The sequence below is a fragment of the Calypte anna genome, chromosome 22, assembly GCF_003957555.1.
Source record: "Calypte anna isolate BGI_N300 chromosome 22, bCalAnn1_v1.p, whole genome shotgun sequence".
In the NCBI taxonomy this organism is placed as follows: Eukaryota; Metazoa; Chordata; class Aves; order Apodiformes; family Trochilidae; genus Calypte; species Calypte anna.
This window is the reverse complement of record NC_044267.1, coordinates 385,846-409,823: the sequence shown is the minus strand read 5'-3', so window position 1 is coordinate 409,823 and position 23,978 is coordinate 385,846. Positions and strand designations below refer to the sequence as shown.

Here is a 23,978-nt window from a genome sequence, read left to right as displayed (position 1 = left end):
TACTGGGGATGTACTAGGTAGTAATTTTACTTAAATCACCACATCATTTTTCTGTCCAAGAGTGATTTTTGTCTTCTTTGTAGATGTTGTTTGGGAAATACCTGGAACAGAGGATGTTGTCCTGTCTCGTTGCTGCTTGTTCTTGTTGGACAAAAAATGATGACAGAGGATGACAGAATTTCAGTAAACACTTAGTCTCCTAGCTGAAAGGAGGTACCATGTGTGTATACAAGCCAACATGCTAGTAAAAAAGTAACCTTTCAAAAGCCTTTTTTTAAAAAAAATATTTTTTTTTTGGCACAGAGCACCATATTTAGCATTTTTTTCCTTGAAAACAGATTATTTGCACTATGACAACTCTCTGGTACCTCAGCCACAGACTGGGATTCTCCCATGTGACACGAAGACAAACAGTTGAAAAGAGAGTCCCTATTGCAAAGAGTTCACAGGGTAAAGTACTTGGCAAGAGAGAACAAATAAATAGTGACAGGAGAACCCTCAGGAAAATAATCACACAAAATGAACAAGGTCATTATGTGCCAATTCTACGTACAGAGCTGTCCCTCAGAACAGAGCCTCTTGATAAGGAAGGAAGCACAGGAACAAACTCCTGGGGTATTGCAGTGATTCAAGAGATTAAACATGTACCTGGAGTCCTGCCCTGGTTAGGTGCTGATCAATATTTGGTGTAGTTGCTGAGATCTTCTGTGTTAGGGGCAAAAAAGAATTTACATTCAAAGCTGAACTTCAGGTAGCTATTTTTAGGTAAATTATTCTGTCTGACAAGCTGTGAAGATAAAAAATGCTGCAGGCCCCACCTTGGCTGCTGTAAACTTGGTTTGCCTGAGTCTATCTGCATTCCTCTCTGACTGCAGAGATGGGATCTCAGCAAGGAGCTCCCTCCCCGACTTGGGAACCTAATTAAGATGGTTCTGTTCTTTCTAGCATTTTCTTATCTCACTGATGATGATCTCACCTTTGAATATGGAAAAAATAGGGCACCGTGGAGGTGGCATCCACTGCCTTGTAACTTTGCAACTGGACAGTGTGGAAGTTTCCTTGAGTTTCCTTGAACAAATTACTTTAAAAAATGAAAACTGAGTAGTTTTCTGCCACAGAATGGTTAATTCAGACTTAACTCCAGCACTGAGTACAGGGCAGTGGTAACACAGACATGCACAGGATGCTTATCTACAGGGAGCCAGATGACACTGCTGAGGGACTCACTGCAAGTCACCAGTGATTAGTGAAAACTTTAATCACAGGTCACCCTGTCTCTTGCCTTCATGCCTCAATAACCTAAAAAATGTTGAGAATAAATGAACAAATCACCCAGGGCGCCCTTGTACAATTAATTTCTGTCTGTATCTTGACATGTTTGATCATAAAGTCGAGATGCTTCAGCAAAGCACGTCCAAGCTTTAAGGAATCTGCAGCATCATCCTCAGCTTACATAAACTTACCTTCCAGCTTGGCAAAGACTGGAGTTACAAAAAACACATAAAATTTAATTTTCCTCCTTCTTACGGTGCTTTTCATTTATTTACCACAATACACAAACCCAGTTTTCTTACTTGAAGACCTATTTGTGACAGATCCGCAGGAAAAAAGCCTTCAAGGTTCCTGTTACCACTCGGCCCCTCCCCACGCTCCCTTCTCCACTGCCAGGCTCAGCATGCTCAGCGTCAGGGGCCAGGAAGACGGGCAGGGCTGCCAAAGGAGGCCGAGCTCCTGGTTATTGCTCCAGAAAACCCTGGCAAAAATCACCCAGCGAAGCACCAGAACTTTGCTTCCATCTAGCGTTTTGAGAGCTGTGATCCCGCGAAGAACCGCAGAGGGACAGAGCGTGCGGGAGAGCGGCGCGGAGCTGGGGACCGCTCGGGTTCTGCACTGGGTAAATCGTGCTAGTTAAGATTTCCAGTTTTCTCTAATTAAAGTGCTAATTATAAGAGGGCAAGTGGAGCCGGAGGGGGGGGAGGGGGTGGCGGTGTGGAGCTTCAAAGACACGTTGCAGTTTTTGAAGTGTAAAAGTCAAAACTCCCAAGTGATTGTACAGCCAGAATCTGAGAAAACAACCAAAAAAACAAAAACAACAAAAAAAAGCAAACAAAAAACCAAACAAAAAACCCCAAACAAACAAACAAAACCCCAAACAAACAAACAAAAAAGCCAAAAGGCTTTGCCCAAGCTTTGGACAGCCCTTGCAGAGGTTAATTTAAAGGTGATGATTTCTGGAGCTTTCAAAGTTCTGTTTTTTTCTTTGCATTTGTGTAATTTTTTAAATTTTTTTTTAATTAGAAACTGCACATGAAAATTAAACAGAGATCTTATCTTGCAAGTAAATTCTTCTCTTCCAGACGAAAAGGCCAACAGGGAACCCTACTCCCAGGACTGAGGGTCAGGGACATGGTTCACTGCTCATAGAGAAGAAAAAAAAATCCACCTGCACAACTGACATCCAAAATGGCTCAACATAATTTATTTTTTATGTTAAAATGTACAGAGTTCTTTTGAAAGTACTTGCTAGAAAGGGGAAAAAAAAGTGATATTACATACAAGGAGAGGAAGGGAGACCATCCAGCCAGGAGCGTATGACATGGAGAGTTACAAAGGCATCCAGGCACCCCTTCCCCTTAGCTTACAAGTCACCATGAACAAAGTACAAAGAGGTTACAAAACAGGAAAAGCAAATATAAACAGACAGGAATAGATTCAGCTTCATTTGTACATGCGGCTTTTAGAGGCATCTGGAGCTCCTATTCACACACTCTAGAGATCTCTTTAAAGAGAATTTTTATCTTTCTTAAAATAGTTTTTAATATTCTACAACAAAGATAAAAAATTTTAAAGATGGAATGAAATGAAAAAGCTCTTATTTTTAAAAGGCATCAAAGTCACTAACAGTGAGATTTTTTTTTTTTAATTTCTTTTAGAAGATTACCCAAGTTATCTTGCTAAAAATACATTTTTTTTTAAACAGAAGTGAAAAAATGGTAGGTACCAATATTACTGCGTTGGATAATTTCTTTTTATATATAGAAAAGAACATTTTTTTTTTTTTCTCTACAATAGTTCTACAGTCACAAAGGCTTGTGGAAAAGGGAGCTGCCCAATTGATAAAAAAAAAACATACAAAACCAAACCAAACAGAACGGCAAACAAACTAAATTCACGGCCCTCATCTCAACAGCTTCTCCTCCTGTCTCAGACCCCCACCCACCCCCCGACCCACCCACCCAGCAACCAGGAAGCAGTGACACAGCTGAAGATCTAGGAAGGAGAGGGCAGCACAGTGCGCTTTCTACATGGGTTATTTGGAACTGGAATAGTATATACAGAGAAATGGGGTCCTACACAGCCTTGTACATGCTCAAAACTAAACAGAAATAAAAGTGGAAGTCCTTTGAATTCTGCCTTTTATGGTTAGCAGTTACTGGAGGAAAGTCCATTTTAGTGCATCTGAAGAAACCCCAACTTTCTTTTAGACTCTTTTGGTTTAAACACAAAAGAAATTAGTCTTATTAATGTGTCTGTTTTTCTACTTCATATACAATAAAAAAAGAACTTTACATTAAAGGGTGTCCCTTTTTGTATTGGGTGACATGCCAGCAGCATAGCCAAAAATAATGTGAACTGGATTATGCAGTAATACACAGCAAAATCCTGCCTCCTGAATCCTACTGTGGTCTTTGGTCTGTTTCACTCCTGTAAAACAGGCCGATTCCCTTCTTTTCCCACACTAGGTCAAAAGTGTGGCTGTTCCTATAACATGGGTCTCGAGCACAGGGGGAGAATCAGGGAAAACACCACCGACTCCCCCAGAGAGTGGCACACCCAGCAACCTCCTGACCCACATCAGGAATGGAAGAGTGACAAGGACACCACAGGGCTCTCACCAAGTCGCTTTGAACGTACACTTGATCTTCCAAGATCACCCAAGGACAGCAATGGAGAGGCAGACCACTGGAAACAGCTGCTTTGGAGCTCAGCCTGACCCCAGGGCTCAGAACCAAGACTGTCAGCATTTCGAAGTACGTGCTAGAGCAGAGCTTGCAATCTCAGAGCTGCAGCTGACTAGCAGTTCAACAGAAGAGCCTACAACAATTCTCTTGTCCTAACGGGCCATGAACCACCCTGTCCTCCTTGTGAATGCATAAAGGAGGCAAATAGTTCTCTTGAGATGCTTCCAGTAGTTCAGAGTGACAGAACATGTGCATGCATGCACATCTGTGTGCACATGCATGTCCAGGTGGTGAACGGGATCACTTTAAAGTTACAATATATTTTCAGCATGAAACATACAATTTCAATTAACTCATCTACAAAAACACCAATGTGAACAGTTTATTGTTTACACGTAACTCCAAATTTTACTAAGGGTGAACGGTGTCAGGGAAAATTAAAGATTAAAAACATTTTTCCTGACTTGCAGAAATAAAGAGCTTCATTTATCCTCTGTGTCCCCTTCCAAGTCCCGCAATTAAGTGCCTCCTGCTAGAAGTAGGAAATACCAGGTGGGGTTTAGAGGGAAGGGTTGTTACTCTTTGAGATGTCAAACATTTTACATGACTGCAGCACTAGAAACTGCATACAGAGGGGCACAAGGGAGGGAGAAGGACATACATTTGAAAAAAAAAAAATTTAGAAAGATGGTTTCACTGGTACACATATTCTGTCCACATTGTCAGCAAAGTAAGGCTCTTTTTAAATTATGAAAAGATTTTGTGCATGTTTTCCCCTCTAAAAAACATCTGTAAATGATTTTAGCTGTAAAATGTTTCAGGATTGTGAAGAAAACAAAACCAAAACCAAAACAAAATAGAAATTAAAAAAATAAAGACCAGGCTTCCTAAAAAATAAAATAAACCAAAGAAAATCCCTCTAATTCTACAGCAATATTTAACTGGAAAAAGGTCCATTTTCTCTGGTTCGTCAGTATAAAAGATTCCTTTATTTATATATATTTCAGTTTTTAGGATGCAAGTTCATCTTGCTCATCTTCTCATGTATGGTCCATTGAGAGACTGCTTGGGCACCCCAGCAGCGTTCATGTAGCTGTGATGGGAGGGGCCAGTGTACATCATGTTTCCATGAGGATTTGGCTGCATAGGCTGCTGGGTATAGGCCTGGCTCCCCATCATTCCCATCTGCATCTGCATAGGATACTGTGCTGTCTGGTTCATGTAGGCAGGGTTGCTATGGTAACTGCTGTTCATCATCGGCTGCGTCATCCTGTAGCTGTTCATGGCGTTCAGGGTGTTCATATTCATGGAGTTCACGTTGTAGGGGGTGGTTGGCATCAGGTTGACTCCCATGTTCATGCCCCTCTGGACAGCCAGTGCCCGGGGCCCGGCCTGCATGGCCACGGCGGGCGGGCTGCGGCCGTAGAGCTGCTGCTGGTGGGCAGTGGCAGAGGGCAGCGGGGCCGACTTGGAGCGGATGGAGATGTGGCCCTTGACCGGCATCTGGCCCTGCAGCCGCTGCGTGTGCGGGATCCCGATGTTGGTGGCTGACATGTTGCACTGGAGCAGGGGAGACGTGAGGTTCATGGTGGTGGATGCCAGGTTTGGTGGGGGTGTCATAGTGGCTTGTGCTTGTGGTGTCCCTGCTAAAGGGTGAGAGGGAGCGAGCTGAGCCAGTCCTGTATTGGATAGAGAGACGCTGGTTGCATAGGAGGTCACGGCAGGAGAATGGCTATAAGGCATGGCATGAGGGTCCATAATGGTGTTTGTCAGCTGCTGCAACTTGGCTAAACTGAAGGTGGCTGATGGTTGGGAATAGCTCCCGGCACCGAAGTCTCCGGGAATCCTCTCATAGATACTTATGTTACCAGTGCTTCCAGATTCAGGTATCTCCATAATCATAGGTGCTGGGGTGAAGCTGTTGTTCATGCTACACTGCGACAGTGGAGGCTGCTGCTGGGGTGGAGGTGGGGGCTGTGGCTGCTGCGACTGAGGCTGCTGCTGCTGTGGCTGTGTTGTTGGTTGCTGGTTACTCGGAGGCCTTTCTACTACACAGCTCTGAGGTGACTTGATACTGCAGTTTGCTGCAGGCTGGACACTGTTTTGCTGCATCATGCTGCAACTGCTGCCAATGTTTGCCATTTGCTGAGTGACAACACAACTGTTCTGAGTGAGGCTGCTGGAAGAGGACAGTCCTCCATACGAACAGCTGCTCTGAGAAGAGTTATTTCCACAAATGCTGCCTCCCATAGTGGAGTCATAGCTGCTGGGATTTTCATAATTCTCTGTAGTGCTCTCAATGCTGCCAAGGTCACTGAAGCCACTATCCACCACCTGCTGAGAGTGGTCCGATACTGAAGGCACATCCATCATGGGGCTGGTCTCCATGTTCTGCATAGAGGGTGCGGACAGGGATCCTTGTTCAGGGCTTATCTGGGTGTAACTGCTCTCGAGAGCAGGCACATTTGGGCTGCTGACAGAACGTACAGACTGGCTGGGATGGGACTGAACAGAGGATATTGGACTGTTGTGTTCTGAGGCCTGGCAATCTTCAACCATTGAGATCTGAGGATCCTCCTCAGTCTGGGTGTAACTCTGCAAAGTCTGACATGCTGCAAGAGTTTCTTCACAGTCCTGGTAAGCTACATCATGCTCATTGCTTTCCTCCTGTGTCAAGGACTGGACTGCTTGAACAGTTTCAAGATCTAGTTCACTATGAGGAATCTCCTCCTCTTCCTTTAATTCAATTAACCCTTCTTTATTACTTTGCTCTTCTTCATGATCATCTTCAGACCCAGGGACATGCTCTGAAGCCACTGATGTCTCATTGGAAGCCTGATCTTCCTCAGAGTCTGCCTCTGCTTCATCTTTTTCTTTTGCATCTTCTCTACTGCTTGGTATGCTTGTTTCTAAAAAACATTCTTGCACCTGAGGCTCCTCCTTCACCCCTTCTCTAACAGGCTGATCCTCCAATTCCTTTTTCTTCACAGAATCCAGATGACCATCATCTTCATCATCAGCATCATGATCTTCATTTTGATTTCTCACGACTGTAACCTCTTCTTCCTCATGGTCATGCTCAGGTTCGTCTAGTTCTTGCTGTTCTTCTTCTGACTGCCTTTGCTCTTCTAAAACACGTGGCTTTTCCTCTACCTCCTCTTCTATCTCAGGCTCTTTTACCTCTGGTGCTGGACTGCTGTTGCTGTCCACAGGAGAATCTGCTCTTACTTCACTGCTGGCGACATCTTCCTCTTCTCCCTCTCCTACCTCATCTGCTTCCATATTCACATCTTCCTCTTTTCTTTCCTCAGTAAGAGGTTGCTCTTCTTTCTGCTCGACACTTTCTTCCTTGTCTGAAACTTTGGGTTTACGCCCTGGTTTTGAACCAGCTACCTCTGTGTCAATTCCATCATCTTGAGATGATGGTGGCACCTTTTCCCGGTTCAGTTTAAAACCTGGTTTTCGACCAGGTCTTTTCTTCCAGTGGACTGGTTTACGGCTTTTCCCTTTTGGCCATCCCTTCTTCTTTTTCATGGGTGTAGAAGTATCTGGCTCAAGTGATGAATCTTTTGCTTCACATTTTCTCAGCATAGATAATGGTTTCAAAGTTGGGTTACCTGAAAACACAAATTGAAAGATACTGTTCAAACATTTTTGTTTGACCTGAGCATGCACGGAAGCTTTCCCATGCATTCCTATTTTATTTATCAACTTTATGTATCAACATTAGCTCAGAGACTTACTGCAAAGAGTATCAAGAAGGATCAAGGTCTGCCCATTATACCACCTCAAAAAATATTATAGATTCCATGCTATGAACTTCCCAAGAAGAGCTGTTTTAATCCCCTAACGATGTAATAATAATGGGCTTCCCAGTACAAGACAGACATGGTGCTACTGAAGAGAAACCAGCAAAAGGCCACTAAGGTGTCTAAGAGACTGAAGCATCTCTGATGAGAAAAGGCTGAGAGAGCTGGGACTAGAGATGGAAAAGCTCAGTGGTAGATGTTACCAATGCATAGAAATATCTTAAGGAGGATGTAAAGAAGTTGGAACTTTTCAGTGCCAGTACCAGAAGCAATGGGTACAAACTGAAACACAGAAGTTTCATCTGAATACCAGGAAACACTTCTCTACTGTGACTGGACACTGCAACAGGCTGCCCAGAGAGGTTGTGAAGTTTCCCTCCTCAGAAATACTCAAAAGCCATCTGGATACAGTCCTGAGCAACTGGCTCTTGGTGGCCTTGCTCAAGCAGAGAGGATGGACAGGATGACCTCAAGAGGTCTTTCTAACCTTAAAGGACTGATTCTATGATTTTATTTTATTTTTTACCATGTGCATTTGACGTAAAAGAATATGATTTGGTGACAAGATTTCAGGTGCAAATTTTTTTAGGATACTGAGAAACAGATAAATGTGCTCATTCAGTTGCACTTAGTTAAACATCAGTGTGCAAGCAAGACTGAATGGAAGATCCCTACAGCAGTCACATGCACAGTAAAACGTACAAGCAGAATTGGGAAAAAAAAATAATACAGCCCACCCTACTACAGAGCTCCATCTTCCCCCACAAAATACTAATCAAGTTTCACAGAGTTCATAGAATACAGAGGAACAAGCTTTATTTGTTTTCTACACCACAGAACACAATCTGTCTTCCAGGATGCCTAACCCTTATTAAACACTGGCCTCAAATCACCACACTATCTGCTCTCACTGTAGCCCTGACAGGAATCAGAACCAATTCCAATCCTCATTAGACACCAAATTTAAGAGACTGAATTGTTGCATTTCTGGGAATTCATAAAGCACTTAATCTGATACTCACTGACATCTATATCAAACTTCCAACAGCATACTACCAAACATACCATTAGTGTCATCAGACTCTTCCTCATCTTTGGACTTCCTCTTAGAAGAGGATCTATGCCTGAGTGTGTCTGGTGGGGCTAAGTGCCGAAAGTATCCACTTGGCAAAAGTTCATTCTCCTCCTCTTCATCCTCCTCCTCCTCTTCCTCCTCTTCAATCTCAAATGTAGGTTCTAATCGTGGCATTGGTCGCTCAGAGTCTGAGTCCTCAAATGGTTCATCCAGCACTTCTGTGGTCTCTGAGATTGTTTCAGTGACAACACTGCTGTTGTGGTGCTTACGCTTGCGGACTCGCCTCTTCCGATGAAGAATTGGTTTCTGAAATGGAAGGTGGGAGAATGTATTTTATCATGTGCTATAGAAATAAAACACCGAGGAAGAGAAAACACAAAACCACACACACAGAACAAACAAAAACAAAACACAAAAAAAACCCAAACCAAAACAAGAACACGACACAAAAAAGCCCAACAGCAAAGCGAAAAAATCCCCCACAAAAAACACTCAAAAAACCCACACAAAAACCACAACAAACCAAACAACAATAGCAAACAACAGAAAGTCAAAGCAAAAACCAAAAAATGAACAAAAAACCAAAGGCAAACTGAAAACCCCTTACGTCTGATTGACAAAAAACACTACAAAATAGCAACAGATTGTACCCTCTCGACAAGCAGATGCTACCTTTATGCTTAATACCTACCTCATGAATTGCACAATCCTTCAGAAAGAACCAATGGACTGACAAAAATTGGCTGCATGATACAGCCAGAGACAAGAAATAAGGCACACACCTTTCGTTTCAAGGTTGGCTTAGTGAGCACAGGTGGAGAGCTCGATCGAGGACTGACAGGCTCATCCTCTTCCTCTTCACTGCTCTCACTGAAGCACCTCAGAAGTGCCCGGTCACTGTCACTGTAGCGGCGGGGTAACCTCTCACAGTCCTCTGGGAATCTACACTTCAGTGGCTCCGTGTTCTTTTTCAGCTGTCCTTTCCACCTCTCCATCCCCTCACTGTACCGCCGACGGGGAACTGGAGATTTTTCACCCTTGTCGTACTGTCCCTGGGAAACTGCAGATTTTTCCTCATCTTCCACATAGCGGCCTCGTGGGGCTGGAGATTTCTCCTCACATTCATCACACCTTCCTTGCAAGGCCGCTGACTTCTCCTCACAGTCACTGCAACGGCCTCGTGAGGCTGCTGATTTCTCCTCACATTCACTGCATCGTCCACTAGGAACTGCTGTTTTGTCCTCCATGGGCAACACTGGCTCCTCACAGAAGGGCTCCCGAAGTTTTTTGCCCTTGCGGTTCCATCGACCTCTTCGTGATGTCTGACTGTTTGCAGGAAGACCCTCCAAGGGAAAAATGTGCTTGTTTGGTCGTGCAGAATTCGCTGGAGTGACAATGTCTGGCTTTTTTTCACTCTCTGTAGGTGAGTAAGGCTCTTGCTCTTTCTTCTCCCATGACACAGATTTTACCATCTGATTGAAATAAAAACAAACAGCTTTTACACTTCCCATTTAAGCATGCATACTTAATCTGAGCAAGATGTGAGAAAAATTAAACAGGAATGACTTATAGAGATCTGGGAATAACAAAGGAATTGACCTTTACAAAATTCGGATAGTACTAACTGCTACTCCTTTCCTCCCAGGGGATACTGAGCCTCAATTAGCTTCCTGACAAGTGACTTCAGTCAGCAGCAGCCATCCAGTGGCCTGCTGCAATCCAAACATCATCTTGAAACATTCTAGTAACTTTTGCCCTTCTAATCTTTTCCAAGACAGTCTTTAAACTTTCTGCAGAGTGTGCCTCAATGATTTTCCTATTTTTCAGTTTACAATCTGAAACCATAATGATCCATAAACTGATCATGACCACACTGCTTTTTACGATTATGCCAAATGTCCCAGCTTGGGATTTGAAATCTTGCTTACGTTGCTGCAAAAGCACCAATTTTAAACTATGTGCCACACAGAAGTAACAGATGCACTCTTACACTTGGCTCTGTATCCTTTTCTTTCTGCTGTTGTTGCTCTTCATTGTCCCCATCCTCTGTTTCCTCTTCTTCATCTTCAGAGACAACCGAGTTGGAAACTATAACAGGTGTCCAACGCAGACATTCTGCATCAACATCTATAGGTCTGACATTAGTTCTAAGCTTTGCCATATGTTCCTGGATAAGTTTCTCCCGACGAATGATCACAAATCTAAACAGTAATAATAAATACTCACATCAACAACAGGCTGAATCCTGTAAAGGTTGGCATATAAAACAGATACAGGATATTACAGGAATAGTCTGTGTACTCTCAATCAGTGCTGCCATGAATAACCTCAGAAAGGACAGAAAGGTCATTAAAATTGTACAATTTGCAGTAGCTTCAGACCACCAGAGAAAAATCTTAAAATTTTGAGAAAATGTTGTTAAATGGTTTCCACTTCTTGCTAATGATCAAGCTATTATCCTTCCATGGGTAGCATTCAGCTGCAGAGTAGCATCAGCTTGCTTTGTCTCCTAGGTGCAAATTACTCACAAGTTCCAAAGCTGCAGAGGTGCACACACAGCTGGAAACCTAATCCAGCTTTGTCACTCAACAATTCTGACATCACTAACGAGGATTACCTCAACAGCCAGCGTTTGGACACAAATAAAAATAAAGCTTGTTAGAGGTGACTTGTCTCAGAACACCATCACGTTTCATTCAAATACACCTGAAACTCTTTGGAAATACAACAGGACTCCTGTACTCACTGATCACTACGGAAGTCAAGCATTCGTAGATGATGCAGAGTGGAAGTGATATCTTGAGGGCAGATTCCAGTCAGCTTGCTCAATTTCTTGATGCTTAATTGCTTGTCACGTTGATGATAAAGGCACTCCAATATTACACTTTTCCAATAAGCCATATATGAGAGGCGCCCCAGGTCTGACAGGGGCTTCTCTGGTGATCCTGCCTGACCCTCACGCTTTGAAAGCAAATAGCCTAAAAACATCAAAAAAACCCCGTTTTTAATACAGTGTATATAGCTTGTGTTTCCATCACAACTTCTACAAAGCATTTTTCCAGAAAGTAGCTGAATGCTGCCTAAAAAGACATAGATTATAAAATTTCAAAGGATACACTGAGTGAGCTGGTCAGCTTCTTTTTTATTTTTAAATTCCTGTGACTCAGTGTACGAGGTTATCTAAATGACATTGCCGTCAGACATCGGGTACTGGCAATGCCACCAGATGGCAGCAGTTGCCTGCCTAGAAACTACCAAACCTACACAGTGTGCTGGGTTCCATGTCTGAGAATTGTTGGGAGTATTCAGTCTAAAAATGTCTGGTTTTGTTGCTCTGAAAGCTAAATTAAAACGTAACTATGACTACCTTTTGCTTAAGATATTAATTCACTTAATTAAGCAGCTGAAGGCTTCAACAGATGCAGTTTTAGGGTTAGATTTCTGTAGAAAATACTACATGCACAAACTAAGGTTCTGCTAAAAACACTATACTGACATGCTTCTAGTGTCCACCATCAGTTGGCTTACATAGGAAACATGAGAATTAGGGGGCAAATGATATTTTTTTCTTTAAATTTAAAGCCTTCCAACAGTAAATTGTTAAGTTCAGATGATTTTGTGAGCTTCAGAATCCTTTTTTCTGACATTTGTTTTTAGTTTGAAAGGTACTCTCTTCTACCATTAAGCCTTTCTCTAAGATATCAAAAGACAAAGAGTAAAAAAAATGAAGAAGAAAAATTCCTTACTGAAGTCAATTAGGAACCTGCCATAGCCCTTACGCTGGTATTGTGGAAGAATCATTATACAGGAAACATTGTACTTCTGCTGGCAGTGTTTTTCCTGTTGGGAAAAGAGCAGCAAATTACAAAGAAAAAGAAAAAAAGACCAGAGGGAAGTAGTAGATGTTGTTCTGCACAAGTCCTTAGTTACTTATACAGCAAAAATGGAGACAGAAAGTCACAAAGTTTCTTAGGAACAGCAACGTACATAAACCAATGAAAGACTTTAAAAGAGAGAATATTAAAACTCTAATACTAAAATTTCAGTTAAGAAAATAAAAAAGAATGATATAACTATCACCTTCTGCTTAGATAAAATACAGTAGAGAACCTGGGCTGTATAGCTGATAAAGTTCAAAGCAGTTCAATTCTGAAGGCTCTTCAATTCATTGAAAAAAACTGCACTATTACAGTGAACCTCTAAACTAAAATCTAATTTCAAACTTGCTGCTCTGAAGACTGACAGGAATATTTTCAATTAAAGCTATTAAGTAAGACAGTTACAGTTAAAGATACTAAGAAAATGTCTATCTGAAATCTTGGCCCCCTGTTCTGTCAAAAAGAAAAAAAAAAAAGGTTTGAAATGAGATGCCAAAATTGACAAACTTGTTTGGAAAGGCAAGTATTTACAGAAGGAAAGAAGAGATTGAGGTACTGAGAAACAATTCTTATCTCACAAACAGTACCACCCACCACTACCAGGAGTAGGAAGTCTTTAATGAGGTTTTGGGATTTCTTAGCTACCAGATGCAGTCTATTCAACACTGAGAAAACTTGGTTTTATTAGTTGGTAGTCTCTAAATGTAACATAAACAAAATCTGCTTATTACATAATGTTATTACATCATGTATTACAGAAAATGCAAGGGCCTAAATTACAACAATTTTAAAGACTGAAGAAGCATTTCTCACCACAAATGCAGTTTCAAGTCTGAATACTTGCCTTGGAAAAGTAGCCAACAAGGTGACAGCCCTTGACATCATTCTGTGTCAGCACATAGAAAAGAAATGGCTCCACATCATAATAGAGAGTCTTGTGGTCCAGGAAGAGTTTGGCTAACAAGCACAAATTCTGGCAGTAGATAGTGCTGACATTGCCATCAACCTTACAAAAAAAGAGGATAAGTTTTGTCACTCCATTTGCTTTCACACAAGGACAGGCTTCCTCTGGGTATCCCTGGACATTTTAAATGTCTAACATGAGAACACTTTTCTGTCACAGAGGACCTAAAGGTCCCAAAGGACCTAAGCTTGCACAGCACAAAGGCCACAGCCAAGTAACTGTTACATTCATTAGCTTCAGAGATAACTTAAGACTCATTTTACTAAAATGAAGAAGCATTTTTACAAAGTGAGCATTCTCATAATGTTTTATGGAAGAATAATCTATACACGAGGTCAGCTCCTCTGCCTCCTTGTTGTTCTTCACTCTTAGCAACTGAGTGCTTCAGGAACAAAGAGCCTTATGACTCTGAAAAACTTGCCACACACTTGGGTGCTAAAGACCCTGTTTTATAGATAAAAGTCAGTGGCTTAATTTTCTAACTTACTTCAAAGACTGAAATATTGTTCTTCCTGTAAATTTCATTGGCTGGAGGGTGAAACCAGCCACATTTTTTCATATGCTGTTGGAGAATAGTTCTGCTTTTCATATACTTTAGACAGAATTCACAAAGATACAACTTCGGTAGCCTGTAAGCAAAGACAAAGAAAGATCAGAAAGAGAAGATCCAGAGTTCTGTATAAAATGCTTCACTACTGCAAATAGAGAAGTTGATGTGAACAAATGGGAGTATACTTGCATTTGTGCTAATCAGGCCAAAATACCTTACAATACTTACAAGTTATGTCACTTATTCTGTAACAAATACATAAGAAAGAAAATGTACTTTATGTGCTGCATAACCACAGAAGGAATACATGCATTGATTAAAATACTTGAAACACTTCTCCTATGAGGAAGGGCTGAGAACTGTGGTTGCTCTGCCTGACTGTGGCAGTTTGAATGCTCACAGCATATGCAGGTTGTGGCAGAAAGCTTATCAACTTTTTGACTCAGCCTAATAAGACCTTAAGACATCTATTAAGTACCAAGAAAAGTATCTGGATTATGTGTACTTTGCTTCTGTCCTATATTTAGACAGAATCTTCTTAAGATGTCTATGCCTGCTGGAGTACAGCTTTCCCACAAACACTGAAGCAGAAGGAGAACAATGTCCAGCCATACCTGGAGTATTCCTGTGGATATGGGGAGGAGTACCAGGTCTGGATTTCATACTTGCCAAATTCAATGACAGAAGGGCATCGGACTTGTGGATCAGGAGGCCCAATCACCCCCACTTTCTATGCAAGGGGGAAAAAAAAGTTTTTGTGAATTTCCAAGTGAAAGACTTGGAAGCTAAACTGAAATAAATTAAAACATTCTAATCTATACAGACCACCCTACTCAAACTCACAATTAGGAAGATACAGATGTTGCCTTCTGGCACTAAAACCCAGTACCAGTAACACTTCAAACAAGCATATGACCCATAAAAAGGAAGTCAGTAAGCACTGTCATACTACATTCCCCCATCACCTCCTTCCTCTAGAGTCCTGATTTCTTGATGGTGTTTGCTGTTGGGTTGGGGTGGGATTTGGGGTTTGTTTAAATTTCTTTTAAAGATTTGGTACTTACTGCCAGACACTGGAAACTTAACTTTACCTGCAGTGCTTGTTCCTGAATATCTCTAAACAGCTCCATGTCTTTTTCAGTTAAGACATCCTGGCTCCCAAAAAAACGCTCCTCATTTTCCTGTTTTCCATCCCAGCCATCCTGATTGTCTGTAAATGAGAGAGAAAATTGTCTCCACCTCCATTTACAAAGGAGTACTTGCTTTTCAGGGCAACAACAAACATCATCTGGCTCTATTCAGATAAAGTGCCAAGGTTTTTGAGGGGAATTTCTATTCAGATTTGGGACCATAATCGAAGACCCAGATCTGGATTTGTGGCCATGTAAGAAATACTGTCATATTTAAGCAGGTACAAAACCCACCACTTAAGACAGTCACATAATCATGAAGGCATTTGTAACAACAAGACAGATTTGGATAAATGGCTTACCATTATGACTGCTTCTCACAAAGAAGTATCACAACTGTTTAAAGGCCATATCTGGCACAACCAAAACCAGGCACTTGCACACATAAACCCCACAAGACACTTCACATCATGCCCAAAGCATTAAGATACATTACTGCTCTTCTAGCAGTAGCCAAGGCTAATGCATGTATCTATTCTAAAGCTTGTATATTATTATTAAGTATTTTCCACTGCTCATTTAGGAACAATTCAAGCTATGAACTATTGAACAAGACTATAAAACTCTGAACACAGAGGTCAAATCAAGATCCACTCATTGATTAATGTCTTCAGCTAGAAAACAAAACAAAGCAAGCAGAACTGCATTCAAAAGAAGAGATGCTCCCTAGCAGGAAGGTGCCAAACTGCATGAAGCAGGCTCCTCTACAGCAGAGAAAATTGAAAAACATTTGCATGCAAGCCTATGCCATAGATCAGGAACTTATGGATCTGTTTTAATGATCTGTTTCCAATTTCATACTTCTACCTCACTGTTCTTATTTTCATTAACCACTCCCTACGTTACTTCTTCCAAGTGTGACATTATGTAGCACATTTCCTAGGCCTATCTGCAAGCCCTTAATTACCACATGACATATTACTGTACAGTAATCATTTAATCCCTCATCACATCTTGCCATCATATAGAAAGAGGCAAAGGTCTCTAGGATTGCTTCCTTTTTCCAGCTGGTACTCCACCTCAATGCACCAAAGACAACTGCACTTGAGTATTAACTTTCAGCTCCAATTTTCCAGCCTCTAGCAATTCCAGTCACTTGAAGATCCTAGCCTTTGATCATTTTCAAGGTGCAGAGGATACTTACATAGGCAGGGTGAAAAATCTTTACCTGTGGGCCATTCTGAAGTGCTAGATTTCCTGGTACCCTTCTTCCTGATCCTGTACTGCTGAGAATAGTCTACCACTTCTCCTCGAGCCTTCCGTCCATCAGGGGAGGGAGTGAAGAACTTAGTAAGGCCATCTATAAGCCCTTTGGTTTTCTTGTTAAACTTCAACGTGGTGCTGCCATCTCTGCATAAGTCCAAGACATCTGTCTGCTCCAGGTACCCTTCTGATGATGGTGACTGGCTTGACAGAGCAATCTTACGCTTTCGACCCCGACCAGGGCCAGTTCGAACTTTGCTGAAAGAGTCTTTTGATCTAAAGATTGAGACAGGGAAATACATGTTCAGAAGATCTGGTAAGGTGGGGGTTTTTGGGTAGCAAAGTGGATTACCACCTTCCATATTTATTTCTCAATCACACAGAAGTTAAGTGTAAACTGATGCATTTAATAATAAAGAAATAGTCAAGAGCCTCTGTAGTCCAGAGGAGCCAGGATTCTAAACATCTTGGTAGAAATAATATACTTTCTACACACTGAACATTTTGTGCAATTAATTTGAGTACAAACAATAGAACTAATACATCATTAAATTTTAAAATCAGTAACCAGAATGAATACACTGCACAGGTTTCAATTTATGCAGTCATTAAACATTTACACCTGTCATTTCTCAGAGCTTTCCTACTGATAGGAAATTGCCCTAAGTTAGTGGACATGCACGTTAGCTAAGAACATACACCACTGACAGTCATCTCAGCAGAAAACAAGGGTTGGTCTTCAATAAGCTGCCATCTTTCAGGCTAGAGATTTTCAAACTCCACTGAGATAACTGAGTATTCAACAATTATCAGAGTGATTGCCCTAGAGTGCTCTTTCAGAAAGCTGACTGGGTTTAGCTCCAATCTTTGCAGCTACAAGGCACAGAAAACAAGGCATTTATGTATAATTCTGAGGATATATTTTGCAAGTGAAATGATGGAAAAAAGAAAAAAAAAACCTGTAAATAAATAATGAAATAAAAAGAGGTTAAAGAGTAATAACATCTAGCTTTCACTTTGCTCCTCTGAATTACATCAGAATTTCCTCTAAGTAAAGGTACCACAAAGACTGAAAAGAATTAGGAGTTACAAGAGAGACATTCCCATTAAGTCTTTATAAGTATTAAAATCTGTAAGGTTGGGTTTTTTTCCAGAACATCCTTTGGTGTTATTGGTTAGAAACAACCAACAGTTCAATAGGATTTTTTTTGTTGTTGTTTTTTTGGTGTTTTGTTTGGTTTTTTTCTTTTTTAGGCTGATCTGTAAATTGCTGTGACACACTCCTTCATTGTTTTGTCCTCTGCACAGTCAATAATGCTGCATCACAACAAGCACTGCAGAGAGATCTTAAGTCAAGGAAACTGCCCTGTCTGAATGGTTATCCAAAGAATTCTTGCCCACCCAAAACCAATTCCCTGGTGACTGGCTGCCCCACAGCAACAATGACAAGGCCACACAATCTGTCCCAACACAATGAGTGCTCCACAAATGCAGAAACATGTGGAAAGGAAGCAGAAAGGGACCAGATATTTTCTGGCAGCAGAGTCAGATGAAATACAGGTCAAACAACAAGCTCTGATGATTTATTGCAGATTATTTAGTTGTTCAGTTATTTAGTTTCTCTAACCACCAGAAGAGGTTCTTGGGAAAGGCAAAGGAAAACAGTTATGCTGGAAGAAGCAACCATCCAGCAAAACAGACTTGACATTAACACCAAAATTCATCTCTGACTATGAAGAACAGTTCAAAACTAAACTGTACATTATTACAAAAAGAATCAAAAATCTAGGCAAGAAGAAAACCCTGAGGTTATTTCTAGTCTTTCACAGCACTCTTCAGAAATTCTTTATTAAATAAGAAGAAACTGTCTCACAGAGGAGACTGGACACATCAGAAATACCTGCTGCCCCATAGAACCCCACACCTTACTCCTCATTTTAGAGACACTTACGTTGTATTTTGATTCTTTAACCTGTTTTTGGGGCGTCCTATAGGGTTAGCATAGCGTCGCTTTATCTGTGCAGCCTTCTTGTGTAGCAGTTTCCTTCCTTTCTTCCGTGGCCGACATATCTGACATATCCACATACCTGTGAGGCACAAGTCCCCATGACTGACACATGGAAGAATTACAGACCCCAAAGCTACCAACATAAAAAGCAGGAGCAGTACCAAAGGCCCCAGTTATTATATATATTGTATAGGAAAAATTATGTGTATGTTCAAGCAATCTAAACTCAAAGCTGGTTAATCCCACACACACATAACCCCAGATGTATTTCCCACATCATTCAGAAAGTTTTAATCTGTAGCATGTTATCAGGATTACATAAAAGCAACACATTTAACTATCCCATATTCTGTTTTGACTACACCACTTTCAAATATTTTCTATACAAAAATTTTCTTCTAACTATCAAGGATGAATCTTCCATAGAAAGCTTCCTTTCTGATGGAAAAGAGAAGTTTTGTTGTACTCCAGGATTCTCTACTGTCCAAATGGATATTACTTCAAAAACTTAAAAGCCCATCTCTCTCTTTTATAGAAAGAAATTCATTCAAATGGAAGCTGATCATTTCAGTCTGCAAGGATCACTTATATTCCCTCATTTTTTTCAAAACCTATCAGAAATTAAGGTACAGGAAGCAGGAGAGAGTGGAAAATTTGGATCCCTTCTTTAGTTTCTAATACCTAAAAAGCAATCCCGTGATGAACAAGTTTAGTGGAGTTCAGAGTGAACAAAATATGTGGAAGCATCTTCTACCCACTGATCTCTTCCAGCACCATCTAAAATTATCCTTTTCAGCACAAAATACCTCACCTTTTGGCATCCTGGTAAGAGGGGGGTCACAGCACTCCATGTGAAAGCCACGGTCACAGGAGTCACAAAACAGCATATTGTCCTGTTGAAGACAGATCAAGTTAATCTCTCTCCAGATGTGCATCAGCATCCAGACCTGCATTAATCTGTCACCATCTCAGAGAACACAATTTTCATCTACAGATGTATCACAGTATTTCACAGCTCTCAGAAAGACTACCAGACTCAAACAAAAGCTGCAAATATTTTAATCTAGAATGATTTTATTTTGCAGTTTAACACAACACCCACATACTGATTTCCTCTTCATTCAGTCCATGTTCCACTGTACTCACAGCATTTTTGCCCTGATCTCGACAGGAACTGCACGTTTTGCACTCAATACACTGCCACCTCAAGGCTTTCACCCGAACTGTCAGCTCTGGAGAGAACTTCAAACAGGACGGATGACCTAGAGAAAAAGGAGAAAATTACACCAGTAAAACAATTCTACTGCTGTTAGTACTCACAGATAGCTCACAGAGACATTACTTTATCATTTACATGTTCCCATGCAGAATTTCAGTTATGTAGATACCCTTATTTTTAGGTGATTCTATTCTTATCCACTTACAACACAAACCCAATACCCTAGATGGAAAGTGACAAGCTCACATACAAAACACCACCAAGATATTTAATAACTGAATTGAGCAGCATGATGAAACTGGTCATCTTTACAACCTTTTTAAAGCAATCTCCAGGAGCCAAATGAACTATTAATACTACTTTTTAACTGCCTTCACGCTGGGAGCACAGGATTCATCTGGACTGTACATCACAGATGGATACTCCTCATGTGTGGGTCAGTAGTAGTCACTGTGCCAAGCTCTCCTGTCTCAAGTAGATGGGTTATTATTAGCAGCTTTGTAAATGGTCACTTACCACTGTTGCCACAGTCAGCACAAGAGATGAGCTCTTCAGGTTTTTTCTCACGATTTTGCTCTTTTGTACCAAGGCAGAAACTGCAGATTGGGATTGGTTCAGCAACCGGCTTGGAGGAAAGAGACAATAAAAGCACTGAGTGTATCAAGGGAGCAAATCATAACACACAAAACACCACAGACTTTTATATCCCATGTAAACACCATGTGATATACAGCATGTCTCATGGATTTTATTTTTTTTCATCACAATATACTGCATTAACTGTAACCTGAACAAGAAATTAGTACTCCAAAGAAGAGACATAATCTCAGGTACAAAAGATAATGGAATTCTGGGGCTAGGGGAAACTTGGAAAAACAAGCTGGGAAAGAGGGCTATAAGTGAACACATAATTAAATGCAAAGTTAGAGAGAGTTAGTGCCTTAATTTGTCAACAGTGAGTGAGCTATAAGGTGATACAGTACTGGAAAAAGGACAGAGATGACCTCAGAGTACAGTAGTCCTAGAAATTCCCACTAGGTATCTAGAAAGCAGTAGTGCAACCATCAAAATCATCTGCAATACATTACCCGGAATAAACTATTAACATGGTTATGAAAAATGAATAGAAAAATCTCTTGTAGGAAATGTTATGTATGAGTATGCACTGAAAAGGTGCAGACTAAAAGGTTTGCTCTCTCTGAAAAAGTTCGGGGGGTTAAAGATTATGTAGGGAAGAAGAGGTGTGTAAAATGAGACACAACACCAGGGAAATAAAAAATAGACACCAGCTTGCCAAGGATAACTTGGCCTGGAACAAGCAGGAGGTTTTTACATCAAAGAACTGACATCCTACAACAGCTCCCTCAAAGAAGTAACAACTGCAATAACTGACTGTTTCCAAGTGGCACTTGATTAACTAAGGAGGGGGAAAGGACAGCTTTACCTCCAGTAACATTAAGTGCTGGATTTCATAATCTAACAAATTTTTTGTAATTCAGTTCTGGATTTTCCAAAGGAAGTCTGTGATTTATAGTTTTTAAAGCAAAGTTGTAAGCAAAATTTGATTTAAAAATATGCTAAAATAACAATTAAAACACTGGAAACATGAAAAATGTTACATTATGGTAAGTTTCAAGATACATTCTTCAAAGAGCTGTATCATGTTAATGATTTCACATATACCTTTTTCAGAGTATATTATGCAGCTATATATGGACATACTATTAATTTATGGAAGCATATGCCAGAATAACTTCAAGGAACTTTTATTCTTGCTAAACCAAAGCTAAAGGTGTATGCAGAATAATTTCTCCCAGGAATCAGGTTGGTTTATATTACAGTGGGACAGAAACTGGAAGCAGCAAGCTGTTATCTTTACTTCAGTGTACAGACCCAGTATATTTCCAGACAGAGGTATGTTCTGTAAAACATCTACGAGTTGAAATCAAACAAAAAACATCAGGAAATTTGCTATTTTAAAATTAAGCCTCATAACATGGAATGACTAATTGGAAATGAAAGCCTAACATTCCTCAACCTGAACACAATCATAGAATCATAGAATCATAGAATCCTAGGGGTTGGAAGGGACCTCGAAAGATCATCTAGTCCAACCCCCCCTGCCAGAGCAGGGCCACCTAGAGCACTTCACATAGGAACGTGTCCAGGCGGGTTTTGAATGTCTCCAGTGAAGGAGACTCCACGACCCCCCTGGGCAGCCTGTTCCAGGGCTCTGTCACCCTTACAGGAAAAAAATGTTTCCGGATATTCAACTTGAACCTCCTGTGCTCCAATTTACACCCATTACCCCTTGTCCTATCACTGGTCACCACTGAGAAGAGCCTAACTCCATCTCCCTGACACTCACCCCTTACATATTTGAAAACATTGATGAGGTCACCCCTCAGTCTCCTTTTCTCCAAACTAAAGAGACCCAGCTCCCTCAGCCTTTCCTCACAAGGGAGATGTTCCACTCCCTTCATCATCTTAGTAGCTCTGCGCTGGACTCTTTCAAGCACTTCCCTGTCCTTCTTGAACTGAGGGGCCCAGAACTGGACACAATACTCCAGGTGCGGCCTCACCAATGCAGAATAGAGGGGGAGGAGAACCTCTCTTGACCTACTAACCACACCCTTTCTAATGCACCCCAGGATGCCATTGGCCTTCTTGGCCACAAGGACACATTGCTGGCTCATGGTCATCTTCTTGTCTACCAGGACCCCCAGGTCTCTTTCACCTACACTGCTCCCCAGCAGGTCAGCCCCCAACCTATACTGGGACATCGTGTTGTTCTTCCCCAAATGCAAAACTCTACACTTCCCCTTGTTGAATTTCAACAAATATTTATCTTAACCATCCCCTAAATCCTAGACAATGTTGAAGTGTAAACGAGTATGAAATCACCTGCCTATCATATTGTTTTAGTCTGAAACACATTCACAAGTTTTGTTAATTAAAGGATTCCAGTTCCTGCTCCTTTTGAGAAAGGGAGAAAACAAGACAACCACAGATATGCCAAGCAAATAGAATGGTAAATATCCAAGTGGGAGGGGTAACCAACACCTTCAGTTCTACAGGAAGGGAGGATGTGTCTGTCCAGCTATAGTCACCATAGTTATGTTGGCTAAAATCAGCTATGTAGGGATCTCCCATCCTCCTACCCCAGAGAGAGGACTGATGACACACAAATTGTCCCTTTTTGTTCACGACTGGACTCCAGGTACCAGCTAGTTGCTTCTGGTCAGTGTGGGGTTTACTGGAGGGGGGAAAACTGCATGAAATCTCCTGTAAGAAACAGCCACAGTTCTTGGAATTCAAATCCTAGGAGCTAAATCACTCCTATAATTTGACACACTGTAAAGTCTAGAATACTAATAACGCAGAAGTATCTTTCATAAACATGCATTTATTCAATCAATGCATCACTGTCAGCATGAAAACTTCTGAGCTGCAGTCCTGTATTTTAAAAAATAAGTAAAACACCAGCTACTCTCCAACCCTTTTAGCTGAAGGTTTTACCACTACATCCTAAAGAATGTGTGAACTTCCTGATCCTTTAATTTGCACCCTCACTCTCCATGACAAAGGCTAGCACAGAGATACAATAGGAAAAAAAAAAAAAGCCAGAACTTTAAGAAGAAATAAAGTCCCTCTTTTTTGTTGAAGTGCTCTACAAAGTTAGTATTTTGTAACAGAGTCAGCAACATGGCAATCTGCCTGACAAAACCCTGCCAGAGCATAAATGATAATCTGCTAAGAAAGAAATTTTATTTTCCTTTGGAGCAAGAGCTTACTCTGGGCAGTGCTATCCCAAAGTGATTCTTTTCAGAATCCAGCTTTTCTTCCTGGCCAGCAAGGGCATCTCTGCATTGTCAACATGGTGACAACAGTAATCTCCACTTCTCTTTGCTTTGATTTACCTGGCTGTAAAAAACAACCATCATTTCCCTTTCTCAGATTCTGGTATTAAAGTTCAATTTCAGCTGCATATTCCTTGTGAAACATTAGAAGATATGAACAATTATATTTGCTGTGGTCCTCTCAAATTTTTATATTTCAACTAGCAAAGGTTTACTTTTTTCTTGAAAATAAATAACTTTCTGTGAGCAGGTAGAGCAGA

General features: G+C 41.0%; 1 protein-coding gene across 2 annotated transcripts in view; it reads right to left on the bottom strand.

Annotated features, from left to right (window-relative positions):
• Positions 1 to 2,457: 2,457 nt before the first annotated feature.
• Positions 2,458 to 23,978, bottom strand: part of KAT6A (lysine acetyltransferase 6A) — a 32,809-nt gene continuing 11,288 nt past the window's right edge. For both annotated transcript variants that reach the window (XM_030463918.1, XM_030463919.1), the window contains exons 4-18: positions 20,375 to 20,483; positions 19,786 to 19,901; positions 19,451 to 19,532; positions 18,583 to 18,718; positions 16,597 to 16,907; positions 15,330 to 15,448; positions 14,853 to 14,968; positions 14,176 to 14,317; positions 13,569 to 13,730; positions 12,593 to 12,686; positions 11,593 to 11,824; positions 10,837 to 11,047; positions 9,629 to 10,318; positions 8,837 to 9,152; positions 2,458 to 7,579 (exon numbers count right to left, since the gene is read on the bottom strand). In XM_030463918.1, the coding sequence (XP_030319778.1) occupies positions 4,995 to 7,579; positions 8,837 to 9,152; positions 9,629 to 10,318; positions 10,837 to 11,047; positions 11,593 to 11,824; positions 12,593 to 12,686; positions 13,569 to 13,730; positions 14,176 to 14,317; positions 14,853 to 14,968; positions 15,330 to 15,448; positions 16,597 to 16,907; positions 18,583 to 18,718; positions 19,451 to 19,532; positions 19,786 to 19,901; positions 20,375 to 20,483 (5,421 nt within the window). In that variant the 3' untranslated portion in view covers positions 2,458 to 4,994. The remainder of the gene's footprint in view (positions 7,580 to 8,836; positions 9,153 to 9,628; positions 10,319 to 10,836; positions 11,048 to 11,592; positions 11,825 to 12,592; positions 12,687 to 13,568; positions 13,731 to 14,175; positions 14,318 to 14,852; positions 14,969 to 15,329; positions 15,449 to 16,596; positions 16,908 to 18,582; positions 18,719 to 19,450; positions 19,533 to 19,785; positions 19,902 to 20,374; positions 20,484 to 23,978) is intronic.